General features: G+C 34.3%; 1 protein-coding gene across 2 annotated transcripts in view; it reads right to left on the bottom strand.

Moving 5' to 3' along the window:
- Positions 1-385: 385 nt before the first annotated feature.
- The window catches only part of LOC106102322, a 28,457-nt gene continuing 6,438 nt past the window's right edge, over positions 386-22,404 (bottom strand). Inside the window, exons 2-31 of one of the 2 annotated variants that reach the window (XM_013281754.1) lie at positions 13,193-13,359; positions 12,157-12,236; positions 11,549-11,671; positions 10,930-11,099; positions 10,565-10,719; positions 10,298-10,466; positions 10,034-10,193; positions 9,218-9,962; positions 8,989-9,132; positions 8,280-8,480; positions 8,029-8,207; positions 7,640-7,786; positions 7,285-7,403; positions 7,015-7,205; positions 6,386-6,509; positions 6,202-6,313; positions 5,530-5,808; positions 5,027-5,198; positions 4,648-4,766; positions 4,317-4,577; positions 3,972-4,142; positions 3,669-3,857; positions 2,860-3,058; positions 2,279-2,416; positions 2,105-2,191; positions 1,882-2,026; positions 1,696-1,768; positions 1,519-1,623; positions 1,358-1,436; positions 386-1,097 (exon numbers count right to left, since the gene is read on the bottom strand). In XM_013281754.1, the coding sequence (XP_013137208.1) occupies positions 1,081-1,097; positions 1,358-1,436; positions 1,519-1,623; positions 1,696-1,768; positions 1,882-2,026; positions 2,105-2,191; positions 2,279-2,416; positions 2,860-3,058; positions 3,669-3,857; positions 3,972-4,142; positions 4,317-4,577; positions 4,648-4,766; positions 5,027-5,198; positions 5,530-5,808; positions 6,202-6,313; positions 6,386-6,509; positions 7,015-7,205; positions 7,285-7,403; positions 7,640-7,786; positions 8,029-8,207; positions 8,280-8,480; positions 8,989-9,132; positions 9,218-9,962; positions 10,034-10,193; positions 10,298-10,466; positions 10,565-10,719; positions 10,930-11,099; positions 11,549-11,671; positions 12,157-12,236; positions 13,193-13,304 (4,965 nt within the window). In that variant the 5' untranslated portion in view covers positions 13,305-13,359 and the 3' untranslated portion in view covers positions 386-1,080. Of the gene's footprint in view, positions 1,098-1,357; positions 1,437-1,518; positions 1,624-1,695; positions 1,769-1,881; positions 2,027-2,104; positions 2,192-2,278; positions 2,417-2,859; positions 3,059-3,668; positions 3,858-3,971; positions 4,143-4,316; positions 4,578-4,647; positions 4,767-5,026; positions 5,199-5,529; positions 5,809-6,201; positions 6,314-6,385; positions 6,510-7,014; positions 7,206-7,284; positions 7,404-7,639; positions 7,787-8,028; positions 8,208-8,279; positions 8,481-8,988; positions 9,133-9,217; positions 9,963-10,033; positions 10,194-10,297; positions 10,467-10,564; positions 10,720-10,929; positions 11,100-11,548; positions 11,672-11,791; positions 11,832-12,156; positions 12,237-13,192; positions 13,360-22,404 lie in introns of those variants that run through there. The other variant, XM_013281763.1, reaches the window with a different exon arrangement.

Here is a 22,404-nt window from a genome sequence, read left to right on the forward strand (position 1 = left end):
ATTTTCGTTATTTTTTTTTAATTTCAAAGTTACATTCGGAAGTTTTGTTTTCTAAGTTACCTTAAAATATTCAAGAAGTGTATACATTACCTAAATATGAAGTTAGAAAGATACTTACTGTGGTATTTTATATAGAATATAATTATACTTATGTAGAAGTCTTTAAAAGGGATCACAGTTTGGAAAACTAGCTCAATACATTACGGGAGAAATGATCAATTAACTATATTAAATCTATTAAAAGCAATAATTAAATTAAATTAAAGTGTTTTCAAGAAGATACATAAAAACATTTAACAAATAAATCTAAAATTAATACATCTACACATAATTTAATAATATACACAAATAAATAATTATAAATTAGCACGATTTCCTACAAGTTTTGATAGTAAGGAAACAAGATAGAAACAGATATAACATTCCTAAAGTTCAAAATACATTTAGAATTTCAACGAACAGCTTATAAAGTGAACTTAACCACATATTCTAGAAACAGAACATATCCCTTTATATTAAAAAAAAACCAAACGATGATTAAAAGTGTCAATGATAAAAGCAATAACTTTAAATATTATAAAATGTAATTAGAGTAACATACATTTGCTATTTACGAAAAATAAACGAAATTGATTTGTATGATGATACTATTTTAAATTAAGAAAAAAACATACAGACGAATTGAGTACCTCCTTCTTTTGGGAAGTAGGACAAAAAAGGTCCTTATTCTACGAAGCCTAGAACTACAAGATCACAATGGAATAGTCTAACACTAAAGGTTTAGAAGTATCTACGTTAATACTAAAATTTAAAATAAATAAATCATTATCAAGCATTCAGTAAAACCAACGTAAACTATATAAACAGAGATCCAAACAATTTACAATTCTAATAAAAATAATTACAGTATGAGATTTGACATTAAATTATCTTCATATAACTTTAAAAACAAATAAAAACACCTTAACCTAAATGAAACAATTGCATGGAATTCGTAATAACAGTATTAAGAGACCAGCTCGTCTTATAAACTGAATAAACAAATAATCATTGTAGAAAACCTTTGATTATTTTCAATTTTTACTCCACAATATGTTCTGGAATAAAAAAGTATGAATTATTATAATGTTCATTCTTTCATAAACATCAATTTGCTGTCTTTAATTGTGCAGAGATCATCTAAGTAATTAATTTTGATTGCAACAAGTTCCGCTATCTAGAAGTTTTGTCTTCAAGACTTTCTGGTTTATATTTTTGTGGATAAAGTCATCAAGCTATAAACATTTTAAGCTGAGAGTGTTTTAAAAAGTATTCAAATATGTGTATTATAAAAACAATAAATAGACACATCACTAACCTTGTTCTTCCACCGGCGTATGCTCTTCATCAGAGGAATCGAATCGACTTTCAATTAGAGAACTTTGCTTCGATAAAGACTGAAAAGAAATTGAGAAGGCCATTTTGTTTGAAAATCTTTCTTTTCACTGAACAATGGGAAACATGCATGTTTTAACATACCTTGTTTGAACGACGCCGTGGAGGTGATATCTTATTCCAAAGTGCTTCAAGTTGATCGAAGTGTTGCGATTGTGCTATAGCCGCTTCTTCAGGTCCCAAGCTCACCTAACGTTCAAAATTAATTCTTGAAATATTTAAATTTTACATAAAAGATTTAAATTGAATCTATCAATTTACCTGAGAACCTAAATCTTTGTTCTTAGCTTCTTGTATCTTTGATATTTCTTCCATCGAAGCTGATACAGAAAATCTGAAAAGTAATTACAAAATTTACAAATTCTAATTTGAAATTTAATTTTGATAGTTATTTTAATTAATTGAATCTTGGAAAACAATTAACATAGAGTCTTTCGAAAAGAGTACCTCCGTTTTAACCGTTCATCAACTTGTGCCATCATAGCTGCTGATGTCAGATGGCCGTACTTCTTCTGCCATGTATACGTATCCAATGATACTTCCTTTTTAAGTAACCTTCTCATTGGACGCTTCGGTGCCAACGGCCGAAGTTCTAGGAATAGAAGATTCATTTTACTATGCACAAGTTTTGCTAATAAAATCACTTTAAAAGCATACAAATGACACTAACCATCAATATCTTTGGTCGGTGCTGCATATGTAGGAATCTTTACGTACGTAGCTGGTGTATTATGCAAGCATATTATCGGCAAACAACCTGTTCATCATAACAATCATTAAATTAAAAGAAATAGTTAAAGGATAATTTAAAAAGATAAGAATACAAAATGTGAATATTTCTAACCTCTATCAAGCAGATGTACAACGATACGAGCACAGTCGCTTGTGATCTGGAAGCCGAGTAATGGTACGTGTAACGACAACGACGTCAGAGCTAAACCTCGCTTTGTCTCCCAAATTATTAATGTTTTGTCTTCAGCACCTATTACGGAAAGAAGAAAAAAAGAATAGGTTTACAAATCTATTGTTTCTAACCCCAAAGAAGGTTAATCCGAAACTTTCTAATTTCATATTTATCAATGACTAGTTGTCCCCTGCGGCTTCATGCAAATCTATAAAAAAACTCTTTTTTATTGTTTAAATTAGTCAAATTCTAAATTGCAAATGTCAAAATTAAAAATTTTGCTTCCTTGATGTTGGCAGCGTAGAGTTTATGGACTCTTTCCCACATTGAGGTTTTTTACAAATTTATTTACCCCTTAAGTTTAATAGCGTGACAATATATAAAGGAATATTTGTTGAAAAATATGCTATGATTGCTGACATCCTACGCTACGAGATAGTGTGTGTTTACGATTTATTATATTAGTATAGATATAGATAGTATAGATTGTGTTATAACATCAGTTTTGTTTGGAAACCTACCTGAAACAGCGATAGTGCCATCTCCAGTCACTTTGACGCATGTGACTTTGCCCAAATGTCCTGATAACAAATGCACATCGGACCCTGTGTTGATATCCCATACGATAAGATTGTAGTCCCAAGATCCTGAGACCACTTGAGTCTTGTTCGTGATGGATACAGCTACGCATGTCACTATATCAGTATGACCTACCAGGACCTGGTTAGACGAAAATTAGTCAGAAAAAAATGTAAAACCAGTAGTAAAAAAATCAAATGATAGATATTATTATTTGTTGAGCATTGCATTGATACAATTTCTGTACAACGATAAACAGATTCAACGAAATCTTCACCGTCTATCAACGTCTGACATCAAACGAATTACAGATTCCTTACTGACCTATTAAAAAACGGAATGAGACTGGAAAACTGAACAGTTAGTAGGAATGTTTTAAATATTTTCTTTGATTGCAAGTTGGTTTGTACGTCTAATCCATAGAGATCCATAGAGAGAAAGCATTATTGTCACTTCATTTGAGACATTTTTCAGATGATCCTCACTCACGTTATCTTGTAATAGTTTCTCAAAACCACATATCAATTGTATTTACATAATTTGCCACTAAGTCATATTTTGTCACGCTGTTTATTTTTTTTTGTAACAAAAGATGGAGCTTACTATAATTTTGTAAAATGTTTTATAACATGGAAATACTAGGACATGAGGTGGCACTAAACACAACTAACATAGTACCTTTTAAAGAAGTTACCGGTGCAAAAATGTTTACTATGTCTAGTCTATATTGTTTAAATGTCTTTGGTCTAACCTGAGATAATTTGCCTCCATCTAATTGCCACACTTTGAGTGACATATCCATTGATCCAGTGACGACGTGCTGTGAATCCGCTGTCAAAGCGAAACATGTGATTCGTTCAGCATGAGACACTGAACGTCGTTCTTCTTCACCTCCAGTTAGGGTCCAGATTCGAATAGAATTGTCGCCATCAGAAAGAACCTATTCATTTTAGTTATTTGTAAATTTCGTTGTAACATTTAGATCGTTTGCGCTTATGTTTTTAAATTGAATTTTATTAAATCAAGTTGATAAATTGTTATTAATTAAGCTTACCGCAAACTTCATATTCAATGTGACATCAACGGTGGCAGATGGTCCGTTGGTGGAATGTAATATAATTCCGGAGTCGACGAGCCAGACGTGAATGTTACGAGCCCTATCCCCGGACATGGCACGCCGGCCGTCCGACATCATTAATAATGTCTGTAACGCGGCTGAGTGGCCCTAAAATGGTGCATTCATTAAAAAAAAAGCTTATTTTTAATTTTACTCGCGATATGCTATCACAAAAATAAAGATTCTAAACACATTTAATTTTTATTTAATTCACTTCCGTTTGAATATGCAGTTCTTGTACATAACAGTACAAGTCTCAAATTAATTAGTAAAATAACATACCTTGTATGTTAAAGAGGGTGAATTATCAGCCAGTTGCCACACCACCACTGTCCTGTCTTCAGAACCGCTCAACACGAGCAAGTTATTAGGAGAGAATGTCACACACGTAATATGACCAATGTGTCCATTTAACGTTGTTTGTAATCTATGCGTTGACAAATGCCATACTCGGACAAGCCCTCGGGCACAACCACTCGCCGCAAGCTGTCCATCACGAGATACTTCCAGACAACTTATAGGTATCAATTCACTCTGTTCAGCCTATTAAAAACAATATATTTAGTCGTTAAACTAACTTAAAAATAAAGACAGTAAAAAGTTAAGAGGTAACCTGTAATAAAGTAATGTTCGTAGTCGACTTTGTTTGTCGTCTTTTCATTTGTTTTGTAGGTCGGAAGTTTGTTAAATTGTCCTCCGTGTGGAATGAATAAATTGTTACTCGGTGACCTCCTGCGACCAGAAACGTTTAAAATATTTATATGAAGAATACTACAGGCTTGAACATACAAAGTATAAAATATACTAAGAAATTCTAGAAGTAGCTGTAGAATTTAGAATGAAAATTATTACATTTTCAACTGCAATACTAACTTTACTGAAGGTGTAGCTAGTTTTCTATTCATTTTTATCGAATAACATTTTTTTTTTTGAAGGATTGGGCAGTGTAAGCTACCCGCCTATAGACATTTCTAGAGTCGACAATAGTTTACCTGCGGCAAATAAGAAATGATCTTTGTCTGCAACAGCTAATGCTGCGAGATCGTGGGCAGCAGCTAACGTCCTCAAAAGCTGTCCGCTGTGCAAACTGTATATGTAGATACGCTGGTCCGCACAGCCCACCGCCGCACGAGACGAATCGTGCGCCACGCAGAAACATTTCACCTTTTTAAATATAACGTATAACGTAAGAACTTTACCATTGATTCTATAATGTAATATATGTAGTATATATGTCAGGTTTTGCAAATTAAAATCTTCAAGCTTCTGGACTTTCAAATTGTAAATTTCTGAGGAATCTCAGATTCCAAATATTTAGTTATTAACTAAGAATTCGGTTACGCTAACGATTAACATCGACAAATAAATAACTGTTCGATAAATAAATACGAAAATTATAACCATTAATCATTATTTAACCACAGAACATTGGTATCTATTGTTCCACGCTTTATTCCTTAAAAAGACATTTTATATACCTTACATGAAGAATTACCTTAGCTTTATGCCTCTTCAATGCGTGCAAGTAAGTGCCCGTAATAAAAGTACGCAGATGTAGCTCGTTATCCCCTTGTAATGTTATTAGGAACACGTTGTCGTCTGTTACGTCCGTTATGTGTATCGGCATTCCGGCGGTTATTGTGCTCAGAATAGTAAAGTTGTCGACATTCCACGTGCAGACGGTACCGTCGTGGGAGCCAGTGACGAGGATTTCACCGTCTAATATCACCTTCACTGAAGTAACTGGCCCTCTATGATGATCTAGTTTTGTCACCTAAACGAAATAGACGTTGCTCTTTTGTTTTAACATTTAAAAAAAGAGAATTGAATAAATTATACATTAAACACCATATAAAGTAATAGTGAAGGGGTACGAAAAATACTTATAATGTAAAAGTAAGTAAAAAAGGTAAGGAGTTAAATGTTAGCATGTTATGAGGAGGGATGAATCGCATGTAACAAGGAGAATGTTAGTTACGAGTGTGGAGGTACACCGGTAGAGGTAGACCTAGGAAGAGATGGATGGATTGCGTGAAAATGATGACACGATCAAGAAAAGAGCGATGACTAAGATGACGGATGATAAAGTTATGTGGAGAACCAAAACCTGTTACGCCGACCCTACGGGAGTGGGATTAGGAGGAAGGTGATGTAAAAGGATTCATACCAGAGCACCGTCGACTAATGATGTGACGATAACAGCTGAGTCCTCTCCACCACTGATCACCAGGGAGCGGTTAACTATCGCTGCTACACATAGTACGGGTGCTATGTGCTCCCTGTATTGTAAAACAAGAATTGTTTAGCTGTAAAGTGCATATTATATAGTAAACTAACGTATTACTACTTACAAAATTTTCGTTTTAACTGCTAACGTATGAAGATCCCAAACCACGACGGTTGTGTCTTCTGATCCAGTGAGTAGATATTGAGATTCCCGAGTCACGCACATGCACAATATGCGTCCAGAATGACCTGAATTAAATTGCACAATTAAAAAAATGTCACTAGTGGTTTCATTCTATGAAGATGCACAGCTTCAATTAGTTTCAACTATCTTTTCAAAATTCCCCACATTCTTTGTTCATAAGGCTTAAAACAACTTATGATGAAGCAAAATTTAGTAGAGTATTGCGCCAATCGACTGCAGTGCGCTTTTAGCTCCAAAGTGCACGGTTACGTAAATTAAATGCCAAATAAAGAGCTGAGAATAATGCCAAGAGTGTTTTCTCGACAGAAACAAATATTGTTTTGCTTCTGCCAATTCCTAATATGTTGCTTTAAGGAGAAATGTTTACCAACGTATTATTCTAAAACAAGGTTTGCCAGAAAACAAACAATTTTAACATTATTTGACTTAACTCATGGAACGGGACTATTCTCCGATATTATAGAATTAAAGAAAAAAAGGGATTTTAAAAACACGAACAAATACGTGCCCACCTTCATTGCGTCTTCATCTGTACTCTACTAAATATACCTTTAAATGTATGAACTCTGGAGTTGGACATGACATGCCAGAGTTGAGGGTCTCCGGCTGCGGGCGCAAGCACCAAGTGCTGGCCAGAAGGCGCCAGTTGCAGCAGCCGTGCCCCCGCACTCGCACCCGCACCTAATGCAGCCCCACCGACCGACATCACCCGTACAGTTGACGCTATCGGTGGTTGCAACCTTTAGGAAAACAATGGAACATTGACCCTTCTTTACTGTGCTTTAATCTTACAAAGTAAATGCCAAATTTAATCATTACCATCCATTAAGTGGTACTAGAAGAGGTTTATCGTAGCCGTCGCACCACGCCATGGCTGCCGTCACCAGCGTTGCGAGCACACCCCGTCGCGCTATAGCAGGCCGTAGCCACGCTATTATCTGTTACAAGTTATTGTTGGAGTAGTTTCCGTTCCATAAGAACTTTCTAGAATTATAGCGAATATAAATTGCACTATTCCCGAAGAGAGAACTAGATGCAGGATGCATCTATTATAGTTTTCTCTTTGAGTGTTGTAACGTTGAAGTTTCGCAAAATTTATTTCTAATACACCTGTACCTAAAGGTACACCTTTCCCTGGTATAAATAATATTAACCATTTTACTCGACTACGTACTTGTGCTCCAAGCTGCATTGGATCGCGTGTGAGGATGTCGCTCGATTTCCGCACCGCGCCGTACACCAGCTCGACGTCCCGGTCCAGGATGTAGCAGCGCACGTGCTCCAGAATGCACCGGAGATACGATATAGTTACCGTTTGCACCTACGCGATAATATTCAATCACACTTCGATGGTGGAAATTATAAAGTAGTCAATTGAACATAATTCAATATTTTTGTTCAGATGTTAAAACCACGGTAGTAAATTACGTTTACAGGTCGTAAATAAAACTGTTAAAGAACATGGCTCACATTCAGATTCTAAATATAATGATTTTCAATGTGTAAAGGAATAGAAAGTAATCTGCCCAAATTCTACATGAATAAAAGAGAAGGAATACGTACTGCTGCTAACAGGAAATCGAAATTGCAAACAGTGAGGTCTTTCAGCTTGGAAAAATCTCCGGCGAGTAATAAATGCAGCCAGGATTCTTCGACGTGCCGCTGCGTGAACGCTGCCGCAGTCCTACTGGCTGAGTGGAATGGAGTGGAGTCCAAGAGGGCGTCATCGTCATCTACACAACCTAGAGGAAGCATTTTCATGGTAAATAACGAAGTAGGATAAAAATATCCAAAGTCACAAATTGAAACTTTACCTAGTTCTTGAGCTTCAGATGTATCGGTGTCGTCAGATTCGTGTAAGAAATTAGCAAAATGTAACGCAGCGAGATCTGAATGTGTATCACGCAAGGCGCTTTGCACGCGCACATAGCGGCGACGAGCGCGCGCGCCAGCCGCAGCTGCCCGCCAGCGCCACGTGCAGCGACCCGACACAACGTTCTCAACTATCAGAGATTCTGTTCAGAAAGAATCATACTTTTAAATCAATTTTACTTAGAAAGCATCCCAAGACACGCATTCTTGCAACTGTTATGTTTAGGGGATGGATAAAATATTGCTAGAGTTGCTTTCATTTTTAAGCTATTGTCTTAAAAATATAATTCACATTTACCAATTTGTTCCTTTAAAAAAAAAAAATCTAGCTATGCATTTGTAACTCTGTAGTCATATCACAAAAAACCAACTTTTTCAACTTTTTTTTTTCAACAAGTACTAAAACCATATATCTTAACTGTGGTTCGTACTCGCAGTGAAAAGTAATTTTGATACGTTTGTGAAGCACCGTGGCGTTGCGAAATGGTTGCTTTAACGAGATATAATTTCAAGTCTTCGTGCGGAGGGCATAAGCGTAAAATTATATTCCAAAACTAGGTGACGCTATATTAATATGGAACAGTATATTTTTACTATCGTTTTTACGTTACACTCACATCGTAATTTAATAAATAAAGAAAAAGTACTTACTCATCATGTATTTTGTGGCACATAATGTAGAAAAGTTAAAGTTAGCATCTTGTAATGTTATAATTGCTTCACTATTACTAGTAGGCATTAAAAGCTCCAAAAGTTCAAGTTCAGTAAGGCCAAATTCCGAACAAGTTACATAACCTAAAAACAAGCATAGTGCATATTAACCCAGAAAGTTTTACTATTTCGTTTAATAAAACAAAACTCTCATTATCTTACAATTTACCTGCTAGTTTACTAAAAGCCTTAGCGCCAAAAACCGTTTCTAAATTATCAAAGGCACCATCAATGTAATCTCCATAGCTATTATTATCAGAAGTCTCTTCAATAGCATCCAATAAATAATAACAATTTTGAATTTTAAACTTTTCTTTCTGAGCTGGAGTCAATTGCAATTGTTGTAAAGACACAGCACTTGTGCAAATAAGAAAGACATTTCTCGGCAAAGACATCGGCAACCAGGACAGGCCTGTCACGATATCACATTCTAAAGGATTCACTCTATGTACATTATCAATGAAAATTAGCATAATTTCATTTTCCATATCTTCACATCTTCTTAATAAACTTTGAAACCAATTATTGATGTACAGGGGATCGAAACTCGCGTCTTTCGGTAAATATCCCTCTGGTATATTTAAAATTATTGAAATCTGTTGGCACATCACTCGTAGCAATTCTAAATTATACGCCGATCTTGGAGTTGCTGCGGAAAATCTGATAATTCTCAGAACAGGTCTTGAGAAAAGTTTCTCACATTGAAAATATAAATTTGTTAATAGTGTACTTTTTCCTGAAGCATCTGGGCCGTAAATCAGTACTGGTGGATGTCGACATCGATTCTCGTAATTCTCTTTCACTGTATTTAAAATAGTTTTAGCGACCTCTTCGATTTGTTTAACAGTTACTTTATAAAGAGAATCATGCTCTATACATATCCTAAGATGAGTTATGTGTTCTAGAAAAACTTCCTGAAAACATACAAAAATAAATTGTATACCGAAGGTATTAAGACATTAAGAATATTTATGCAAGTTCATACCTGTACAGTCTTTTTTCTTCCTCTTCCCTGGTCTGGTTCTGTGCTTAAACTATCATCGATCAACGCACTCACAACAGTTTGTACTTGATCTCTAAATGGTGACAACTTTTCATCATTATCTGAAGCTCCATCCGTTCTTGATGAATCCGCTGATGGTACTCTATAGAACGATGCTGTTTTTAGCATAGAAAAGTCATAGATAATCTAATTTTATTTAAAAAAATAATAAATAATCATTGTGTTATTCACTTCTTTAGTACTTACTCCAATCTTATAACGTGACCTTCTGGTAAGGTATCTTCAAGTTTCCTTTGTAATTTTTTTAATCTACTATGTGCTAAAACAGTTACTTTGGAATCATCGTGTTCAAGGTCAGGAATGTCTTTTAAAACCGCAATCACGCCTTTCGGATGTTTACCATTTAATAGTAATTCTATAAAATACAATTCAATTTAGCAGTTCTGTTATTCTTAAAAATTGATTGATTATTTTATAACAGTTATTTCCAAATAAAAAAACTTGAACACGTACCTAAAGCCAGTTCACACTGTATTTCTGTAGAGCTTCGTAATAAATCAGAAAGTCCATCCTTTTCTTCTAAGGCTTCTAAAGCTAATGCCTTGAAAGCCTTCTCTATTGCAGAGAGACGTGAGCGTTGCTCTTCACGTTCTAGTAAATCGCTAAACCTGGTGTAAAATATTACATGCTAGGTGTATATTAAACTGCGTCACAAGGAATTACACGTAGGTTTAAGAAACAAACGTAAAAAAAATACAAGAAAGTGAAATAGATTTTATAATTTTTAATCATGTTTGATGGATCAAATTTTAATCATCGTTTGACATTTTTCGATGAGTTTGTATTCTTATTCGAAAATATTTATTTCTTATAGTTACCATTTATTATCGCCTTCCAATTGGTAAGCATTGTTACCATTAAGTCTGTAACAGGCGCGGACTAGCGCCGCTTGAGCAGAATCCGATTTGACCAGTTTTTCAAATGTATTCACAGGTATTTTAAATGGTAAAACAGGTTGATATTGTGATGCGTCTCCACCAATGAAACACTAAAATATAAAATGGAGTTTTAACATCTTGTAACCAACAAAACTTTGTCTTCGAATTTGTACCGATAAGTCTTTGAAACCTAAAAGACAGTTTAAATGCACAAAGAGGAACAAACTGATCACATTGCATTTCATATGCTTGAGTATTAGCTTATATTTGTCACTTAATCGTAACCTTTATTGACATTGAGCAGAGGATAGAATATCGTCCATAAACTTGTAAATCTTACTAACATTGTAAATGTGAAAGTTTAGATGGATGGATGGATGTTTGTTGGAGTTTGTAGCCTAAACGGCTGAACGGATTTCGATGAAATTTGACATCGATGTAGCAGATAGTCTGGAAGAACAAATAGGCTATTTACTTTCGTTTTTTTTTAATACCACGCAGACGGAATCGCGCTTGAAAGCTAGTATTAGTATAAATTAAATAAAATTGAGAAACTCACAAGAAAATATCCAGCCTTGGAGGTATGATTACAGCATCGGATCTCGTCGAGATGATATCGTAAAAGCGCAGGATTAGTTTCGTCTTTGCCGTCAGTACCGTAGTGCATGTCAACAAACTCTATCTGTAAATTCAATCCACCTTCAGAAAACATTGAAAATAAAATAATAAAATCATGGAACGGGTATTAAGAGAAAATTCGCCTTTATATGTTTAGTATTAATGGTTTATAGGGCAATATTACAAAGTTTATAATAATGTAAAGATAAGTATGCAAGTTGTACGATCACTTCGTCACCGTTACTTTTCAGTCTGACATATGCGAGTGTTGCCAGTCTCTCGTACGCGAATATTATGTTTTTGTTAAATTTTAAAAAATACTACATTTTGTAGTTTAAATTAGGATCTGGATATTCTAGTAAGAAGAAATAATAAAAACTCATTTCATTGTGATAAGAGAATACACGTACTAATAAAATGAAGTAGTAGCTAGTGTGCCAGCTACTGGTATACAAATTCCAGTAACATAAGCCAGCTAATGGTATATATGTTCCCGCCCTATGGAGCGTTTAGTGCGATATGTAATGTCCATACTAATTACAAAACTACCTCAATATGACGATCGTCGTACGTTGCCTGCAGCTCGGGGCCAACCATCTCAAGCAGATGACGTCTCTCTTCCCGGAATTCTAAAATATATCATTAGCATTCATTTTTAGTTGTAAATGTGAAAGGTTTGAATAGAGAACTTAATAAAATGTTACGAAATCCATATAAACAAACTAGGTTACAAGTATGTCAGAATATGTCAGAAATTTTACGATTGTTGACTCGACACAGTTTAGTATTTTTGACCGCTTTCTGTAGCGGTCTACGTATCTACTCAATTGATAGAACTGATATTGAGGCTAAACGTAAATAATTTTTTTCTTTACTTGTCTGGATAGAATATAATTTTATCCATTGCATTTTTCTTGTTTCTTCAACACTAATTGCAACGATAGATGTAAAAAGAATTAAGAACTTCGCTTAAGTTTATTTACCCAAGTGGATTAACTCTCAAAGAAGTAGTAAGCGTTCTCATTGGCCATCTCAAGAGCGATATGAATAAATAAAATTTATACAGGCAATTAAGAGTTCGTAAAAATTATATTTTTTTTTTCATGACTATTATTGAACCAAGAAAATAAATATCCTCAATGTTACAGAAAGTTTCTATGAAAACTCAAAGTATGTAAACTCGTAATTAATGTAATTTTTACCAACAAATTCATATTAAAACAAGACCGCGAACTCTATCGTCTAACTTGTTCATTATGTTTTGATAGAATTTCTACGAAACGCCACTGAAAGTTCACTGCCTACTTACGCAACTAATTGGTCTAATGAAATATTTATTATACGCCGACGAAGAAACAATGTATTATGAGGTGAAGACAAACAATGTCCGGAATAAAAATAGACGTACAAAGGTTATTAAAATGAGCGGCGAATCAAATAATCATTTCAAAAAATGTCCCTTACATATATTCCAACATTACGGGAATAATAAATTCACAAAACTGAAAACATATTTAGCTAAAAACATGTTATTACATGACAATAATAATCACAAATATATTAAGCCACTTAGTAATATACTTACCATTGTAGACGGATGCAAGGTATATCTTAACGAGGCGCGGTCCGGGCCACTTGTCGCTGTGGTCGGTGTAACCCTGCAGCGCTCGCAGCACCGCTGGCTCCGGGGCACTCATCGCCCCTACTGTACTCCAACCTCACCCAGCACCCGCTATTTCATTGTCAGCCATTCTATTTAACAAAGAAGATATGAAGTAGAGGTATAGGTAGACCTAGAAAGAGATGCGTGAAAGGTGACATGATCCAGAAGGGAATGATGACTGAGATGACGGATGATAGAATTATTTAGAGGACAAAAACCTGGTGCTCCGACGCTAGGGGAATATGATAAGGTAGGGAAGATGGGTATGAAAGAAGATATGAACCAGTTGCATCCAATATGATAGGGGGCAACACCAACTTAGAACCACTTTATCCGTCTTTCTATTCTCTTTTGTCTTTCAAATATGAATATAGAGGAAAACGAAAATGTTACATTTGCTAAGTAAGCTCGCCATTTACAAAGTAGAAAATAATGTTTTCATGACTACATAAAACATTCGGACAAAGATTTTAAATTGAAACTTTCTCCAACACATCTATTAACAACTGGGTTTAAAATAATAATCGTACGTAATTCTGGTTAAAAGCTTTCGCCTGCAACCGCGAATTAAACATTCAAAGCGGGAATATAATCTACACGTTGCCCGGGGAAATGATAACACCGAAAATAATTCCAGTGAGTTATCTAAAATGCGTCCCGTATATATGAATTTGTTCTGTAAACGATGAAACTTTTGACTATAATAAAAGTATTTTATAAGCTAACGAATAAATGGAGGTGGCTTTAAATGCAATAGATTGAATAAAATAAAACAAAGTTAATGGCCAACCTACAACATTAAAGAGATATTAAAAAAAGAAGATGTCTGGTCGAAATTGACCAAACTATGTCACATCTGTTTGTTTTGCGAGCTTTAAAAAGTTAGATGCATAGCTAAATAAACGTTTCTTATAAATCTTTGAATTAAATAATCCTGTAATGAAATAAAAAGCTTACTCAATAGATCATAAAGTGGTAATAGAATAGAAATCTTCCAGCCAGATGGTGCTAAAGATTGCAAAGGATATAATCAAAAGCAACTCTCGTATATCCATTATTATAAGACGTTTTATAGCTTGGTTCTCGTTTTCTGAATAGGAGTGAGGAGATTTATAGACGATAGCAAGCATTTAGTGCCTATCGTCGTTGCAAGATGAATAGCCACACTAAACTTATTTCATTACACCATCAAGAGTTATTTCCTTTTATTTTCATTTGCTTTATAACTGTGGTTATTGCAATCAGTTAATGAACATTAAAATCTACTAGTTGACTAAATTATTGTAATAATTTAAAATAAAAATATGTAACTTTGTGTTTGAGTAATCTTCATCTGTAATAATAAATATTATATAGACGAAAAATTTGTATTTCTGAATATATTACAAGACTACTGGACTACTTTTGTATTGTAAGACTACTGGGCCAATTTTATAAAACTGTTTTACCATTAAAAGCTAGCTAAATCAGTGAGTAACGTAGGCTATATTTTTTAAATTACACGTAGACGTAGTCCAGAGATACCGCTAGTTCTTAACATAATTAAAAATGCGTAAGTTTAGATGGATGAGTGTATGTTTATTTTGGGTGTTACTCAGTTTTCATATCCATCCCTTCTCATACTCTACACTACATAATTATTAATAATAAGTTGTCTAACAGGTATTATGACTTTGGTATTACAAATAAAGCGGGCGTTGTGCCTTATCAGGTCAACAGGATAGCCCAAGGGAGGAACGACTGGGAATTGCTTAATCGACAAGAACGAACGTAGTTCGTAAGTAAAAGCGAGAGATAATAACTGAAAATTCACGTCGCCTAGTGTTAGCGTGCAGTAACGAATTTAAAATGTTTATTATGAAAGAATGAGGTAACTTGGTGAATTTGTATGCAGCTGATTAAAGCGGTCGAAAATTTAACGCGATAAGGATATCTTCGCCCACGCGTCGCAGTCAAATGAGGTCATGTGGATTACGAGCTTGTTCACACAACGCGTTTGCAAATTTGTTTCCATTGTTAGGGGAATTCGGAGATCGATTAGTATGTTATGATGTAAAATGTTCAATAGAAGGCATTCACTATGCGATTTTTTTAATGAATTGCTTGATTGTAACAAAAATTACCATAAATTTCTTGTATCTATATGAATAGTTAATTTATGTACGACTAGCTGTTCCCATGCGACTTCATTCGCATAAAATTATGAAAATTCTATTTTGTTGTTTACATGTGTCAAATTATCAATTGCAAACGTCAAAATGACATGACATGACAAAGTTTCGCAATCTTGCTTCCTTGATGTTGGCAGCAACTTATGGTCTCTTTCCCACAGTAGGGTTTTTATCCAAAATATTTACCCCCTAAGTTTAATGGCGTGAAAATGTATAGCCTAAAGCGTGACATAAGTGTAGGTCTTTTTATTAAAAAAAGGATTATTCAAAAATATGCTGAAATTTCTGACATCTTAGGCAACAAAGAAGTGTGTGTTTACGCCTTATTATAATAGTATAGAATACATACATATATACCTGAAACTAAATTATCGCAAAACAGTTTAGTCTCGCACACTACTCGATTTTACTTTTGTAACTAAACAGTTGAATTTGTTGCGAAACAATCGACAATCGCACAACAGTTGTGCGATAGTTTAGTCAAAGGTGTACGCTCGCTCGCAGATAATTATAGTTATGATATCAGGTTAATATACAGTTATTTTATGTTAAAATAAATTACCAATACTTAACATTGAAGTGCTTGAACTTATGCCGGATTGGGCTTCCCCAAATTGAAATTACAAACATAAAGATAGACAACGATGATATAAAGAATAGGTCAAAAGTAATTGAATAGGGAAAGTAATGAACAGAATTGTGGGAATACTTTGATCTTTATCTAACTCGTAACTGCGTTGTTTACTCTACATTACATACATGTTTACGTATGTCAAAGAAAAAACTAAGACAACTGTTATAGCCCGCTTCTCTTTCAGTTTTAATTGTAGGGTTCGCTCAGTTAAAACTGAAGGTTTGTAGCGGGCTTAACATCGTGTTAATTTTCAAAATACTTTTATAGATTAAAAAATTAAGTTACTGGAAAATATAATTTAAAAGTTAAATGTAATTAAAGACGTCTACAAATTAATAAAATATCAAAATCACTACTTTTTAAAATTAGATTAAAATCTTGTTTAAGTTATTTTTTTAAACTAATTGATAAAGTGGCTTTATAAACTAGCTATTGAAACGTGACTTCGTTCGCGTTGAATTAAAAATAAAAAATAGCCTATATTACTGATTGATAACGCAGCTTTTTAATTGTCAAAGAATTTTTGAAGTCGGTCTAGTAGTTTGAGTTATTTCATTAGAAACAAGTATACAAATCTTTCCTCTTTATAATATTATAATATTAGTTTGGATGAATCACTCTTATCACCCATTTTTTTATGAGAAGGGCGCAAACGAACGGCGGGAACACAGAGGTGGTCAACGACGCCCATGTACATCCGCAAAACCAGAGGAAATAAATCCATGAAATATTGTCTTACCGAAGTCTACAAAAAGTAGCAGTCACCGTAAAAAGATTGCGAGACTTATAGGTCGAGTTACACTTGTGAAATTTCGCTGAGTTTCAAGAGCACTCGAATGGCATTAAGTACATTGTACTGGGCCTTTCTTGAGGCGCGTATTGAAGCACGTCATTGTAGACATGAATGAGAAGTCTCCCAACTCAACAACTTAGACCCGATCTCAATGGAACTTAAATAAGATTTCTTTAGACAGTAACAACGAAGTTAAGTAAAAGATATACTAAAAAATAATTTAATAAGATACTTATTTGCATCCTTATTTTTCTTCGGGGTTTGTGATGTAATTTTTTGGTAAAGATAAAGGGATCGTTTTGGATCACCTTTTTTATTAAATTTTAATTAAAAAAAAACATTAATTTGAACTCTACGTATTCTTGTTCATAAATAGATAATATTTCCTTACGAATTTGTTGAAAAACCGAAAGTTAATCAAAAAGGATCCCTCACCTTATATTGAATTTGCAACAAAAAGGGCAATTAAAATAATATTTCACAAGCACCGTGAAACCTTGATAAACATTTATCTTAATTTAGAAGAGTGTATTTATTTGCAGGAATATTACTGTTGTATTTTAATTAAAATCAAAACAATTATAAACGTTAGATGTACACGGCATTGATAAATTGAAAACGACAAAAAATAAGAAAACAGTTAACAATAAGTACGGATATTGTGTCTGTGAAACCCCACGGTTAGTAAACGCCAGCATCTTCTATCATACTAATATAAATGGGAAATTTGGATGGATGGATGGATGATACTACATATCTCTGTAACGTCTAAACAGATCACCAAGAAGCACAGATGTAGAACAAACTCTTCAAGAACAAAAAGGATACTTGCAAGTTTTCTAAGTCCGCGCGGAAATCAAATTTTAACAATATTTTCATTATATTTACAAGGACTTTGGTTCATTATAACATGTCAATCTCATAATAACCTTATACAAAATGCTTAAACCTTATATAGATCCATAAATAAACCAACTTTAGGTCCATCAGTGGCTCGGCCAAAGCATAAAAAGTCCACCATAGTATTAATAATGAAATAACATTGTTTATGAAGTAATTTTTCGGCCGTGTACATTGCGGTAGAATTAAAACCAAACAATTGCCAAACAAAAGCAGCAGCCACGTCCGAGTTATTGAAATGCAAATACAGGCTTAAAATAGACGAGTAAGTTTCATAAGGCGGGCCTGTAAAACAATGGTCGTGTACGCGAGGGCGGATCGATACGCGGCCGGCAACAGGTGCGCCGACGAGATCCACAATACTATTGTTACCTTCCAATATCCACGGAATAAATGATTATTGATTCTTTATTACTGTGAAATAACACTAACCTTAGTACGTTTTCCATCATATTTCACTTTGACTTGTTAGTAGAAACCCACAGTTTTGTTAATATTCGAACATTCATGACTTAGAATTTTATTATAAGCAACATTTTAGTACTTGAAAATTAAAAACTCCCAAAGTTCTTAATATTTTTTAAAGTAAAAAAGTGGCAAACGAGGAAGCGGCTAAAAATAACGAAGATGCGTTTCCTAACTTTAATTGACAGAAGAAATAACGCACAGTAAGTGGCTGTTTCCCTTTACTCTTCTATCAATTTTACCGCCTAGGAAGGGGAAATATCGTCCATACGAGTATGTGCGTCTTCCCCTACGTCAATTAAGGGCAACGCGTCTTCAATTGCGGATGTCTATGGGCATCGGTCGCAACTCCATTATGGCGGATTGGGGTGGGCGCTTGTTCGTTGGACACCTTATAATATAAAGAAAAACTCTATCCATCCCTTCCTTATGATAAATTTGATCATTTAATCAAAACTCCAAAAAATATTCATGCTTCAATATGTTAATTTACTTTATTGTACAAAGTGAAAACTTCGCAAAGAAAATTGGGAAATTTTCGGACGTTTCGTGATAACGATACGTTTGTACATTGGGGAATACCCATTTCGTGAATACACGAGCAAATAAGGCTGTAAATAATGAATTTTGTAAGCGTACTTAACCACGCTAACTTCTCGCATGTTTTAAAGTTCTCGCAAATAAAGGGACCATTATCTTTATTACTTTAATAACCACATGGTTTAAACTAAAAAAATCTACTACAATTACTGCTTTTGTTTGGGAAAACCCTCGGTTTGAAATAACGATACCTAGTTTAGAATAACACGACATTTTATCTTCTTCTGTTGTTCAATTAAAGTCTTTAATGTTAAAATATGTCCGAAATATTGTTGTATCAGTCATCATTAACATTAATCTATGGTCAAATATCCTAAGATATTCTCCGAAGACTAGCTACAATGTCGTGTATCCGAATGGAATACATACATTGTAAAATGGTTTATTTTCAAAGCAATAATGGATGTATTGACATGAATAGATCGTTATGAAGTGCCGACATCTGTGTTTACTACGATTTGATATTGAAAACATGTTTTAGCAGATATTTGATTGATGTGTGCCTAATCAAGTGTCAGCGTATAATCATTTCAGTAAAATAGTATTATTTTTAAGTATATTTAACTATGAACGTTAGGTAGGTTGTGCGCTTACATTTTTAACATATTACCAATCATAGCGTGCAATTGTTTTGCTTTATGTCGCTTGCTGTAGGATATCATGTCCATCGGCAAGCGGGATTCGCTAACGCGAACGACGCCGGCTGGGTCGCGGAAGAAAGCACAAGCGTTCCCGTGACCGAGCCACTGGCGGGCAGAAGGAACACCGCTGGGTTTTTAGTGGGTATTCCGGCCATCTTCCATCCTCTCGGCCGGCGAGTCCCACATACCCCCCTGGTAACGGGGGGGGGGGGAATGCGTAAATGCATTTTCCCAGCGAGAAAAAAAAGGATATCATGTCCATAGATAAAGTCACTTCGACCCAGACATTATGGCTTTTCGATCAGAGATGTCGCTTAATGCAAAAATGCATATATATAACTGACTGCGATACATTTAGCATAGTAAATATCGAAAGTCCAGCTCGCTTTTCAGACTATCTCGCGTAATATTGAAATGATAATATAAAATGGTACTAATATTTGAAACTGTGAACTTGCGTATAGTACAAAACACATTTGACGGCATGTACCACATGGTTATTTTTTTATCGTAAATAAACCAACGCTTGACCACGATTCCACCATGTGGCGTTATCACATGCATTTAGCGTAAAAACATTTCATGAATTTGTATTTAATAATTTATGTTTTATTTGATATCAGATTTTATTGTAAGACATATATTACTTTAAACTGTCGTGGTTTTTACAAATATAATGTTCCTTCAAGTATGGTTCAATAACCGATAACTTAGTATTAATAAATAACATTCGTTTAATTTGTGTTATTAGGTCTTTTGCATTTTACATAAATCAATCAAAAAGTCTATTTGATGCAAAAATTGTTTATTAAAACACTATATCAAGTTGTCAACATTTTTCCACTACCGCATTTCAGATCGTACGTGATTCACTGGACGCATGTAGCGGTCTATAAAACAGAAATAGAATTTTAACGTTTTCGTTAACATTACGCACATAGTTTATGTTACGAATTCATACCATTATATAACATTGTTGATATTCATCGTGATAACTTTGAAAAACTGTATAACATTAACATAGTAATGAAAAACACATGTCAGTTGCGGAAGGTATTAAGAATACAGTGATGTTTGTGTTCTACACTTTGATTGTACTCGTAATTATTATGGATATATTTTATGTGATAATTTTAAAATACTTTTATTAATACTAGAAATTATATTCATCTAGCCTCCTCCTACAACTCATTCCGCGAGGAATTTAAAAAATAATGGTATCCTATTTCAAAAAAGTATCTTATGTGTTCTTTCAGACTGTCTTACATCTATACCAAATTACACCAAGATCTGTTTGCAATTTACTCTACAAACTAACAAACATCCATCCATCCAAACTTTCGTGAAGGTATAAAAGTATACTAACGATTAGTAAGTAGATCTTTTAACACGAATGCATTATGTGTGTACGTGTATCGTATTATATCAATTTGTGAAATAACTAGCGTCAAATATGTAACTTACTAAGTGGCAAGCAAACCAAATTAAACAGAAAGGTATTTGTTACCCCGTGATAAGGCAAGACATGTAAACTTTTTGATATTCCTCGAAAGGCAAATATAAGTATTCCAAAATACGTAGAATGATCTTGTATCACGACAACTCGTGCGTAAAATAAGTCGGTATATCACGCGTTGCTGCTCAAACAAGCGGCACTAATACGCTTACACACCATACAAGCAGAATTATGTCACAAAATAAAACATTTTTTTATCAATAGATGACAGACAAGAAAGCTATCACCTGAATCCGCAAAAATGGCGATGCGACCGCTGACCATAGACATCCGTGATTGCAGATACGTTCCCTACGCTTAATCGACGAAGGAGGCGCACGTAAAGATATTTCCCTTCCTTAGGAAAGGCTTAGCAAACACTTAGGGGTCACCATCATCGCCAAAGTCTCTTAACCTTCCCATCTTTTCCTTATAAGAAACGGGTAGAAAGATAAAGGGACTAAAATTTGGCCTCCAGGACGCTTATTCTTTCCTTTATCCAATTAATTTTTTCTAACTCCCGCATTTAGTGATAACTTAAGGTCCCACTTAAGCGTCCCTAAGTGCAGCAGAAATCAAACATTATGGTTATTAGCTTTTAATTATCATTCACCGTCTTGTAATACAGTTCACAAATGACTTGCTCGCATTCTATTAATAACCTAAAATAGAGCACAAAATATTCGGTCCCCTCGAAGATTACTTTTCAATGAAGGTCTCTTACTAATGAGTTTTCTGTCAGATAGTAACATCATTTTGGCAAAAAAGTTATTGTTAATGATCAGAAAACTATTGAAAAATCATTTATTTATCTTGTAATATTACCTCGTCTATATGCAGCCTAAAAAGCCAAGTCTAGATGTAGTAATATTTAATGTAATCATGTAAAGATTTCCTCTGACGAGACTATACTATATCTTGTATTTGTATGATGATAACAAGAGCAAAGTGAACTGAATGCGTGAATCCACGTTCAAACATCGCCAGGGCCGACTCTTACGTACTTGTTGACATCAATTCGAATTAAGAGTTCTGCACTCGGTTACTGGGTTAAGTTATTGGTACGAATTCTTGTAATTTTTATAAACGGATTATTCGGTACAGAATTCAATTAATTAAAAAGGGAGACTACGTTTCGAATATATGATTAGCGAAATAGCAAAACAATTATATTTAGGTCTCTTTTTATCATATTTTTAATTGTATTAAGTCGATAATTGTGGTTTTTGTGAGTTTCACCATCAAGAAATTGCCCTTGTCCCTACAGAGGGTAAGCACAGTATGTGCCCTTCCTTACATTTCTATCAGCTGTCATATCTGAATTCACTCCGTTTTTAAGCATATCCTCTTTCACACAATCCATCCATACTTTATTAGTAAATATATCTTATATTTGTTAAATTGTTCTTTGTTTCAATTCTCGATAAAATTTTAT

This window comes from Papilio polytes, unplaced genomic scaffold, assembly GCF_000836215.1.
Source record: "Papilio polytes unplaced genomic scaffold, Ppol_1.0 DF824303.1, whole genome shotgun sequence".
NCBI lineage: Eukaryota > Metazoa > Arthropoda > Insecta > Lepidoptera > Papilionidae > Papilio > Papilio polytes.